At 42.6% G+C, this 12,182-nt stretch overlaps 2 protein-coding genes across 3 annotated transcripts in view; one reads left to right on the forward strand and one right to left on the reverse strand.

Moving 5' to 3' along the window:
- Positions 1-8,689, forward strand: part of glsb (glutaminase b) — a 51,534-nt gene extending 42,845 nt beyond the window's left edge. For both annotated transcript variants that reach the window (XM_062534552.1, XM_062534553.1), the window contains exons 15-18: positions 3,940-4,001; positions 4,310-4,386; positions 7,358-7,421; positions 7,616-8,689. In XM_062534552.1, coding sequence (XP_062390536.1) covers positions 3,940-4,001; positions 4,310-4,386; positions 7,358-7,421; positions 7,616-7,763 — 351 coding nt within the window. In that variant the 3' untranslated portion in view covers positions 7,764-8,689. The remainder of the gene's footprint in view (positions 1-3,939; positions 4,002-4,309; positions 4,387-7,357; positions 7,422-7,615) is intronic.
- A 1,479-nt stretch (positions 8,690-10,168) lies between these two features.
- Positions 10,169-12,182, reverse strand: part of stat1b (signal transducer and activator of transcription 1b) — a 23,628-nt gene continuing 21,614 nt past the window's right edge. Inside the window, exon 24 of the mRNA XM_062534540.1 lies at positions 10,169-10,648. Within this exon, the coding sequence (XP_062390524.1) occupies positions 10,625-10,648 (24 nt within the window). The 3' untranslated portion in view covers positions 10,169-10,624. The remainder of the gene's footprint in view (positions 10,649-12,182) is intronic.

A 12,182-nucleotide genomic window follows, 5' to 3' on the forward strand; every position in this document is an offset into this window, starting at 1 on the left:
CTTTATGAAGCCATATAGCTATGTTTGCTCCAAAAATACACCTGCTATCATGCTGTTTCTGCTAAGCCCAAACTTTTCTCCAGTCACATGTTCACAATGTGATAGTGTTCCAGTGTTCAGTGTGTTTTAGGCATGAGAAGTCTAAAGCCCCGTGGACAACGACGCGACATGAGTGCAGCGCATTCCACTTTTGACATCGATTACTTAGACAACATTGCTCTCAACGCAACCACACCAGTGCAGAGTTTGATGCTGGTAAATTTAGGTTTGTCTCGAGAATAATGGGGTCTAAGTAACCGAATGTCGAAAGCGGAATGCGCCACACTCATGTCGACGCCAGTGGCCACAACACTTTAAGATTCTAAAGCAGAAAAAAAAAACATCACATGTCCAGTTGTCCTCATCTATTTGTTTATTTTCAAACTTCTTTTCTTCTTATTGTTGTTGTGACATACAGTGGGTGAGTAGAGCTTGGTGTGTCCTGTGGTTTATCAAGGGTCTCCATGACGATGAAGGGCCTGTGCTTGTGACTGTAAACATGTGATGGATGAAGGTTTTGATTATGTGTGCTTGTATTCATCTTGGTGTTCATCTTGATGTTGTTTTCCTCTCTCCTGCTTGTCAAGGTTTTACCCACTAAGACTGTGCATTGTACTAAGCCATTTACAGGCCATCTATCTCAGCATGATTTTCAGAGGTTGTATTTGAATGCCTCACAGCATCTTCCAAAACAAAAAAAGAACTGTCTGACTTTTTGATTGCCTGATGAATAACAGCAACAACAATTAATGAGTTTGTTGGTTTTTTAAAACTCTTACTGGGTTATAACCTTGCCAAGTTGTGCTTGTCTGTTTTCATTTGTTGTTTCTTTTCTTTTCATGTGGCGGGGGGCTGAGTGAGGTTGGATGGCCTTATACAGCTGTATTGTTGTTTATGAGGGGGAAAGGGTAGAGGAACTCTCTGTAACAGGAGTTACATTATTTTATGATACATTTTCACTTTGGACACCTCACCACACTTGTGAAACCCAGTAGCTGGCCCTGAAAACATGTGCTCAGTGTGTGTGTGTGTGTGTGTGTGTGTGTGTGTGTGTGTGTGTGTGTGTGTGTGTGTTTTCTGCCCTTATTCACCACATGCAGTCTGTGTTTCCATCCAAACTCACCCCGCTCCCAGCAAACTGTGTCCTCCACCCCATGTGTCTGTAGGCCTCAATATGTGTCTGTGGGTTCAGAAGGCTGCTTTTGTTTTGTTTTGGGTTTTTTTCCTGAATTTATTGTGTGTTTGTGTGTGTGTGTGTGTGTGTGTGTGTGTGGATACTGTCATGTCTGTCACTGAGTCATGCTGCTACATCTCTCTCTCTCTCTCTCTCTCTCTCTTTCTCTCTCTTACTCTGTCACTCTTTTGCTCTGTCTCTCTCTAAGTCTCTGTTTTTTAGTCTCCTCTCTGCTTTCTACCTTCATTTTGTCATTCATTCTCTTCATTTCTCGCTCTCTCTTTGTATGTGTGTGTGTGTGTGTGTGTGTGTGTGTGTGTGTGTGTGTGTGTGTGTGTGTGAATGTGTGTGTGTGTGTGTGTGTGTGTGTGTGTTTAGAAGCATGTGCTGATCAGTAGCATATCTCTCCATTTGAAATGTGACTTATTTTACATGATTGTTATTTTGGTATTTTTTCCACGCAAATGCACCTTCCCTTCCCACAGACATAATTGCCAGGTCCAGATGGTGTTTTTAGATAAAGTGGGCAAAACATACTGTAATGGTGTCATTTTGTCTGGTAAATTAGGAGTTTCCTGAAACAGTGTTTCTTCATTTGATACGTAGAGCCGCACATTAACCCACTAATCAATGGAGGAGGCTAAAGACACAACGGGCCACTCACGCTGCTCTGGCCTCAGCTACTAACCAATGTCTGCTTAAAACAGTGCTGCTTAAAGCAGAACAGCGCACACTGGCATTAACTTTGGGTTACTCTTCTAGCTCCAGAAACTGAGTAGGTTAACGGAGTCAGTGTGTTTGTTTGTGTTTGCTGGTGTTTAATAGTGTTTCTTTTTGTTGTTTGGTTGGTTTTTTTTTTTTTGGGGGGGGGGGGGGGGGGGGCGAACCTGTCCTCTGTTCTGCTGTGTGATTCCTAATCCACTCTCCGCCACCCTTCCTTCGACACCTGCTCTCTTGAATCTCGTGCTCTCAGCTTGTGCACTGACCGACTCTTTGTGCGTGCGTGCGTGCGTGCGTGCGTGCTCGCGCGTGTGTGTGTGTGTGTGTGTGTGCAATATGTTGTGGCCTTGCATGACAAAGCATTTTGCTCCTTGCCCGTTTGATCCTGTGACGATCCCAACCTGTGAGCTGTTTCAGGTCTAACCGTTAGAAGCCCCTGTTCAGTCTTCCCTCGTAAGGTTTGTGCGCTTGGGATTAAAAAAAATGTGTTTTTGTCTGAATTGTGCTGATGGGTACTGACACTTGCTGCTGTTCATATATATGATCATATACTGTATTTATTTATTTAGTTATATATTTTATTGTTAGGTCTCATCCAACCTCATTAACTTCCAAAAAACAAGATTAACATTAATTCAACACTAATTGACCCCACTGGGAATGCTGTTTAATTATGCATAAGTTCTGGCAAATGTCAAATATGAAAATGAAAAATGAAGAGTGAAGTTTATTTTATATTGCGTTATCACAGACAGGATTTACATGTATGATTGCTTATATACTGATATACTGTGTACACTACTGTACTCTGGAACCATTTAAATGATAACTTAGTAAATGAGGATTAGGCTCCCCCCTCTGGAGGTTTTCAGTAGTGTAGAGAGCCACACTACTAGGCTATAGCACACACTGTCTTTATTTTATTTATTTGTTTAAAGGGATAATGCACATCAATTGACCAGAATGTGCCAGAGTTAGCAAAATAGCTCATTTTCATCTGTAGTCCCTTTAAAAGAGATCACTTACAGTATACAACAGAAATATTTATCAGAACTTGAAATGGCAGAATAACCACAGCAATTAATGAATGTAAGCAGTCTGACAGGAAGTCAGGTATCAGAATTGAGCACAGAGGATTGAAGCACACAAGCAAGCTAGTGGTTCTAGAGGGGTTCTCACTGCTCACATCAGCTAGTCCAGAAACCGTCCGCACATCGACCCAGGGCTCGGTACTGTGGCCCCAATCAATACAGAACTTCTTCAAAAGCCCAACTCCCACACCACAGGAAGGTGTATTGATCAGGCAGTCTGATAGATGGCGCCGTTTGACCAGACTGTTAGCGAACACACACGTCTAGTGCTGTTTTCCACACTATAGTTTCATGCCCCTGGTGCGAGGTGGACTTACCAAGCTTATTCACCTTCTAGAAGCATCTAATCCTGTTTTTTTAATGCTGCCCCCCTCCCCTGCCCCCTTGTGACCCTGCTACAGTATGACTCACTACGTGTTCCGCATATGTCTGTCGGCCTCTGTAACCACGGCAACTCCTCGGGTCTTAATGATGATAACAATAATAATCCCCCTCTAATTAACAAAGCCCAGCTCTGCTTAGGCAGTTAGGCTCTTAGGCAATTAGGCTCTGCTTATGATGCTGGCCTGTAGACCCCTGATTTAGCTAACGAGAGCATCTAACGGGTTCAGTTCATTCCTAGAATAGAGTTTTAAAAGCATGAATTGATCAGGCATCTCCAAACAGAAAAAGGCCTTTCTTTCATCAGCATTTATGACAGGTGTGATGTAGAGGAACCCAATGCTGACATCACCTCTTGTCACTTACAGTAGGACATGACAGTTTAGAGTTCTGGACGAGTTGCCCTCTGTGTGTGTGTGTGTGTGTGTGTGTGTGTGTGTGTCTGGGGAGTCACCGCACACGCTAGCAATGAGCAGTCCTTCACGTAGAGAACACACCTCTACCCAAACGCCCTGTTTCTCTCTCTCTCCACAGGTGAAGTCTGTCATTAACCTCCTCTTCGCTGCCTATACCGGGGACGTGTCGGCGCTCAGGCGGTAAGCCTGATCGCATGGGGCATTTTAAGCCTGATTCAGCTTAAAATAAACAAAATTAAACATACTGTATATAGAATCATCTCTGTTAGATAATTGTCTACCACACTCTTGGAGTGTGTGTGTGTGTGTGTGTGTGTGTGTGTGTGTGTGTGTGTGTGTGTGTGCGTGCGTGCGTTCGTGTATGCGTGCACGCTTGCTGTATACAGAATAAGCATGTTATAAAAGATGTCTGGGGATCTAAAGTGTGTGTGTGTGTGTGTGTGTATGTGTGTGTGTGTGTGTGTGTGTGTGTGTGTGTGTGTTTGCAGGTTTGCCTTGTCCTCCATGGACATGGAGCAGAGGGACTATGACTCTCGGACGGCTCTACATGTGGCTGCAGCTGAGGGTGAGTAATTAGTGTTTGCTGCTCACACTCTCACTCAGGCCTATGCATACAAGCCCTCACTCGCTCATACACACACATACACACACACACACACACACACACACACACACACACACAGAGCCAAACGCAGACAGATTCAGACGTGCGCACACACTCGCACATGCACACACACACACACACACACACACACAGAGCCAAACGCAGACAGACTCAGACGTGCGCACACACTCACACATGCACACACACACACACACACACACACACACACACACACACACACACACACACACACACACATCCACACACACACACACACACACACACACACACACACACACACACACACACACATTTGAAAAGATCTTACTGGACAGTGAGTTCAAAATGGTCATCTCACCGTAATGAATTGCTAACCCAATCTGAGCCACAGTAGGTGAACCTGTTTAGCCGGTTTGCTCCTGGTGAGGGAGCAGTGGTTGGTGCTCTGACCCAGTCACCTGCCAATGACCCACACATCTGATTTGCCTGTAGATCTAGGCTACACTGTATGCCTGATCTGCCAGCGACTTGGATTTCGCCCGGCAGCTCAGGCTGGAAACCTGTCCATCTACAGTACATGTATCTGTCCGGCTTCCTGTCCACGTTTGCTGGGTTCAGTCACAAACTGGCTTATCCTCCAGGCGTGTCCCGATCGTTGGTCTGATTGGTTGAAGGACTGCCCAAGCGTATGGAGTCATTTCAACTACAGTATTGGTTGAAGGACTGCCCAAGCGTATGGAGTCATTTCAACAGTATGCCCATTGATCACGCCTCTTGTGTAGTAGAAAGAAAGCACAGACCTCCCAGACTAACGTTCAGTCTGAAAATATTGAGCTTACTCTGGTGATAGCCAGGCTAGGTTCAGCCTCCTCTTAGCAGTTCAATCCTGCACTTCTGTCTTAGGCTTAGTTCACACTGGCAGTCGAAATCCGATTTTTTGCTTATCTGGATTGTATCTAGCTTGAATTTTGGTTAGTCTGAACGGCACAAAACCGTATGAAATGCGATTTTTCCAGTGCTGATTCGCACCACATACGGAGGTGGTTTCAATATCACTTACTGTCGGATATGACTCAATCTGAACAGTCGAACCACTTGAATAGGATTTCAAAGTGCCCCTTTCGTCATTTGCACTGCGACAAACAATTGCAACGTAATTCTGAGTGACGGAAGTGATTGATTGATTGATTCAGCGCGTGCGCCAGGGCTACCAGCAAAACAAAATCATTTCATGGTGAAACATGGAAAACTGTAACGTTAAGGGTGACGAGGTATTTGCGCCACGGCTACGCATAATAAGTTGGAAAATATAAAAAATAAATCCACTTTCATCCATGACGACTTGGTTGTGTACAACTCTACCTAATTAATCCAGGTGTGTGTAATTTATATCGGATCTGAGCATTGCACGGCAAAATCGGATGTGATCACTTGCAATATGCAATGAGAACAGTCAGTCAGATAGATCAGGTTCTGATCGGATATGCAAGACATCCGATTTCGACTGCCAGTGTGAACTAAGCCTTAGAGATGGCACCGCTAGTGGAGTTTACAGCGCCCTCTTGTGACACTGACTGTTGCCGCTGTAGTTACCCTGAACGTCATAATAGATTTGTTTAGTTTAGTTTATTAGTTTAGCACAAATTAGAATATCTGCGCAAGGTGGGAACGAAGCGGCTTGTACAGAGTTGCACGCCTATATGTATATTTGCAAATGATACTGCTGTGAGTAGTTTACTGGAGCAATTGTGTTCAATTTGCTGATAGTGTGAAGCCTCCCAGCTGGTCTTTGATTTTAGGCGCGGGCTCCCTCACCTACTCTGACTCTGATAAGAGGAGAGGAGATCGAGTTGGTGACAGAGCACAAACAATCTCGGTCTTATTATTGACCATAAAATAGGTCTATATGTGAAGTACTATGCAGTGATTGTTTTTATTACTGCAATAGTTTTATTTATTTATGACATCAGGCCTTTTAAGTGCAATAGTCTCCTACTTACTGTAGTCTTTTTATTGATTTGTCTGTTATCTGTTAGATGAATAGTGCTGTAGTCTGGTTCAATGTCTCTGTTGTGGATTATGTGTCAATGTGTCAAAATTGGTTTACATTGGTACAACAAATTGCCTCTCGGGACATTAACGTTTTCTAAGTCTAAATAGATTTGATTCACAGTTAAATGTAACATTATATGTCATTGAAAAATATAAGATGATGGTAGATGTCTCCTATCAATAATAACAGATGGTGACATTTTGTGTTAAAATTAGTGACAATTAAATTACACTGATTTATTCAATAAAGAAGTCCAGAACTTGTTAGTTTGCACTGTTGTGCATCTTCTTATGGCTGCGTGGACATGGGATAATGAGCATGAGAGCGTGTGTCTGTTGTATGTGTGTATTTGTGTATGTTGGATGTATGTCATTTTGAGAGTGTGTGTGAGATCACCTCCGCCCCTGTTACATGATCACTCCTCATGTCCTGTTGTGGTTGGCTGGTGGGGTTACACAATTCCTTTTTTCTGTGAAAAGCGGTAAAAAGGCGTTGCGTGGATGACAGAAGAGTCCAGTAAATGATGGAGGGGATCTGACTCACTGGCCACTGGTGCTGTGCTGAGGGCCTTGTTGGCCCTGTGCGTGACTGCATCATGTCCATGTTTCATTCACAAGTCACAAGTCGACAGAAACATGCTGTGCCAACGGCACGGCATAACGGGAACCGGCGCTCCCCAGCAGAAGCGTAAGCCAACCACAGGGCTCAGTAGCGGTTTAGCAACCTAGAGAAGTTCTGCTGGGTCATTGGAGTTATCTGTTGTGTCTGTAGCTTTCAGTATTGCGCGACATGGACTGACGCATGTGTGTGTTCATTCGGGTTCCTGCTTTAACTGAATTAACTGAAACTGGTTTCTGTTGTCATCTTTTGTCATGCTAGGACACCTTGAGGTGGTGCGCTTTCTTCTGGATGCCTGCAAAGTGAACCCAGTACCTAAAGACAGGTAACATCCCAGCACCGTGTGTGTGTGTGTTTGTGTGTGTGTGTGTGTGTGTGTGTGTGAGTGACTGAGTGTGTGTGTGTGTGTGTGTGTGTGTGTGTGCGTGCATGCGTGCTTACTCTCTATGACACGCTTGAGCTCATATATTTAATACAGTGAAGTGTATTAACTCCTGATATTAATCTCCTTCGCCATAGATGGGGCAACACTCCCATGGACGAGGCCGTGCACTTTGGCCACCATGATGTGGTGACCCTTCTTCAGGATCACCACAACAAATACAGCCCGCAGAGCAAGGAGCCTACAAAGGACTCAGGCGAAAGCAACCTGGATGGCCTGCTGTAACACTCCAACACAGCAGGGGGCGCCACTTAATTGTTTTTTTCAACCACCAAATATTAAGTCAGTTGTCCAGTCGTTTCGTTTTATGTCTGAAGTATTTCTGGAGTGACGTATGGTCTGTATGAATGTGCTGCTTGTGTGAGTGTGTCAGTTAGATCAACTGCCGTCTTCTCTCTGTGCAATTGTTGCTTTCCCTTTCGGTATTCTTAAACTTGTCTCTGTATGGTCATTGGTTTACACTTGTGAGTGTGCAAGGTGGTAGCATTTCTTATTAAGTAACGACGTTTAAAAACCAAACAAATGCAGACATACTGTATGCGCACATTACGGTAACAGCTGTTCTACAGGCTCATATATTATACATCATATGTGCATCGTCCCAGAGATGTGACTTTGGGGTCATTCTGGCCTGGGTCCAACTGGGTTCATCCAGAACAGGGCCCAACCCATGACTCTTTGGGATGAAACATACTGTTATTCTTGGGGTTTTTTTTACAGTTCATTGGGGTCAATAGTGTGGGAGGGGAAGGTTGGATGAAGTCCCATAATCCACTAGGGAAACTGTAATAGCAATCCAAACATGTCGCTACATCAGAGGAAAACAACCTGTATTCTGTTTATCAAGCCACTACTCAAGTCGAAGGTTGCTCAAGGGAGCTGAAGCACATTTTCCCACTTTATCATTACGCCCTTATAAGACTCCATGCACTATTTTACATATATGCAGATGTATATTTACATACAGAAACTCTTGATATTTGCTGTTGTTATATCAAATACTTAAGCGTAGTTTTGGCCTGAAATAAGGCCTCTTTGGATCTTACAAGCAACGAGTGTTAAGTGTTTGACAAGTATTTTTGTATCGCTTGTTTTGTATACTCATGTAAGCCGCATATGTTCAAATATTAAACCAAACTAATTCAGGGGAATTGGATGATTTCCATCATGCTATGTAGTGTTGAACATCTGAAGTTTTCTTTGAAAGGCAATCAGGGGTCAGGTGTGCAGGACAGTTGTCTTGCAAAGCCAGACATGACCCCAGCATCACACAAACAGAGTTCACTTTTGGCAGACTCTCTGTGAAATAGACCTCTGATGTTTGCCTACAAAAAGTACCCTAAGCTGCCATCTTTGCCTATAAAAGGAGATCCGAGTGTTTATTGAAGCTAATTACTTATGGTTCCAAGTTCTTAAGCAAATTAGTTCTGGGGTAGCAAAAATCAAAAGCGTGTAGAGGAAAACATTTACATTTCCGATTTCTTCATCCCCACGACAGTTGAACAGGAGGAAAAATCTCAAGATTCCACATCTCCTTGTATGGACAAAGATATATCTCTGAAGTTGTATGCGAACTTCAGAGGTATATCGTGGGCTTGGTTGGTGTCAAAACCAAGTTTCCGTATCACAACCCACCGCCCAGCCCCTACATTAACCACATCCCTGCCATTTCAGATAGGCATCATCAGCCTGCATCACCAGGAGTGTCATTACCTTCCTGCTATATTTAATACTCAAAAAGAAGGATGACAAATTGTTGATACCGATAGCTGAAGTTAATACCGCATTAATACTAATCAATAACGTTTATCCCACTTCCCATCCACATTTATCCCAGGTTTCACTATGGTTGTCCCTGGTTGTATACGGTACATTCAATTGTCTTTGTGAGACTACTAATACTGTAATGGCCTACTATTGGTTCCAAGCTGCACCTGCATGTAGAGACCTGTGCCATCAGCTGTGTGTCTGTGTCAGCGTGTGATGCTTTGATGTGTGACTGGTCCACCTGGTCATTGCCAGCAACTGCTCTCACCGCTTTGACTAGCATCTCAGACAAACGGCGGGGAGGATTTAGTCATTCTACGAGACTGATCTGACTTACCACCTTTATCTATAGAATCTGAGCTGTGTGTGCATCGAGGCATGGAGAGTTAGTTGCGGAGGGGTTTTAGCGAGAGGTGTTGCTGGAACCCTGATGAGTAATAAAGAGCAGTGATGTTGGGTGGGTGGTCTGCTTGTCATTCAGCTAATTTAAAGGTACAGTCTGTGATTCTAATCCTGTACAATCAAATTCAGTGAATAGTTTCTCACGGTTCTCTTGATGTCCATTCTGTGTTTGCACTCAAAAAACAAACAAAAAAGAACAAGAAAAACCCTCTGGTGTTTGCGCAGATCTATGGCTCTGTAAACTCTGGAAACGAACACAGTTCTTTGAGGGGGGGTAAAGTAAGTGCTGCCCATCTTAACAAGTCTTCAGACAGACCTGAATGTATAACAGGTAGCAGTGATGATGGTGTCCTTTTTTCTGTTGGAGGTTATAGAAGTGTATTATAAGGTACACAACAATTATAATCAGCATACATATGCAGTACAACATATATATATATTTATTTTAATGAACAATGTTAAATAAAGCAAAACTTCCAATACAACTGCACATTATTTCTTCGTGGAGTGTGTGTGTGTGTGTGTGTGAGAGAGAGTGTGTGTCTGAAACAGGCACATCCAAAAGTATTGTATCACTTGCTATCATAATACACGATGCAAAGATTATCTGTTGAACATAATGAGAAAAAGAAAATATGGATGTTCCTGCTGAAAGCTATTGTAAGTTAAAGCACTTCAACACAGGCAGATGGGTGAATGATTTGATGGAAATTGCAACACAGAGATGGATGAATGATTGGATGGGTGGTATGCACACTTTAAGACGGAGATGAATGAATGGTTTGTCCTGTATGTACATCTGTACCATTGTGAGGTGTGAGGTCTTCCTATGATGTCCTCATGAGCAGGATTGTCATCGACTCAAGAGTGAATAGAGAGTACGGGTTTAGCTATACACTCTGCCCCAGTTTGAGGTGCTAGTGGGTAAATGCATCATTTATCTGGAAAAAAAAACAGAACAGAAGTAATCACACACTCATTCACAAGTTTAGAAACTGCAGTACAGCAGTAATGATAGACTGTGCTTTGTGCAAAATCCGAATATAAGTAGGCCTACTAATTTTGCTATCAAATAATAAATACAGTGTGGTATTTGATTTTATGATATTTTGTATGTGTTACACTTCCCTACTGTAATTACACAGTAAACAAGGACATAGTATAGTCAAATGAAAATAAGACTCCTCTTAAACAAGGCAGACCACTGACTGAGTGAGGAGTTCCCTCTACCATCTTTTGCAACTAAGGGGTTAATACACGGTAACAGTTATTATTAATATGGTTGTGTTTTTTTAAATTTTTTTACTTGCACAAAACGCTGTCCTGTGGTTTAAACACAATGTGGCTAATACACAGGAAATTACTGTAAATAGATATATCGCTCTCAAAGGAACTCCCGCTGAATGTTTTAGAAAGTGTAACACAAATGTTTCTCTATTTAGAGAAGAGTGAATACCAGCTATATAGTGTTTCCATTGGGGAAATCCAGAGTTTTTAATCGTCAAATCTCTGAGCACCAAGAGTCAACACAAGGTGGAACCCCTCCCATCTCACAGCCTTGATTACTTGACCACTGAATCCCCTCTTGAGGACAAAATCTTGAAATATCAAGCTATACTGTAAATATGTGACTATAGGGAGTTCTCATTTTTGGCAAAGTGAGTGGAGTTATTGAAGTCATTTCTGAGGTCTAGGCTTTTCATGTTTGCATGTAGACGGGCAGGGATGTCCCGGAACCGAGCCACATCAGACATTTTGAAATAAATAAATACTCTATTTCGATTTCAGTTGAGACATGAGGCACTCAAAAACAAGTTCAAAAGTACTGATGAGAGCTGTTCTTGATTCAAACTGTTTATATTCCATATACTGTAGAATCTTCCAACTGTATAAACAAACATGCGTTCCTAAGGCATTTCCGGTGTCACAGAAAACTATGTTGAGCTAAGAGTAGCCAAAAAAAAAGTCAATGTTTGTAGAACATTATGCTAAAGTATGAAAATTCTAAATATCTGCGTTGGTTTTAAACATTTCGACCAGAAAACTCTCTAGGCAAACATAGGAAGGAACACAGCATGAACTCAAACCTTTGAGATGCTGGGCTCTATTCTCAGGATCAAATGTGCATTATTGCAAGTCAAACGCGCAAGTTTCTTTGGGGGTGGTCCGAGCGCAAAAGGCTATAATGACAAGAGGAAAAGAAAACATTGCGCTCAGCGCACAGTCAAAAGAGGTTGTCTTAATTCAGTTAATTAGTCGTGGGTGTCTTTTGTAGCATGCAATAAACCAATTAGATTTTACACTCTCATTCCCATTCTTAAAAGCCTGGCGCATTGTTCCATGACCTGTTGGTATTATCATGGCGGATTTACCTGGGCGTCAGGAAAAGATTTAAGTAATTTTAGTAGTAGGCTAGTAGTAACAAAACTACAGTAGCAAGCGCTAGACTAGCAAACAAAGCAAGCCATTTATTTT

The sequence above is a fragment of the Sardina pilchardus genome, chromosome 4 (genome assembly GCF_963854185.1).
Source record: "Sardina pilchardus chromosome 4, fSarPil1.1, whole genome shotgun sequence".
Taxonomy (NCBI): Eukaryota; Metazoa; Chordata; class Actinopteri; order Clupeiformes; family Clupeidae; genus Sardina; species Sardina pilchardus.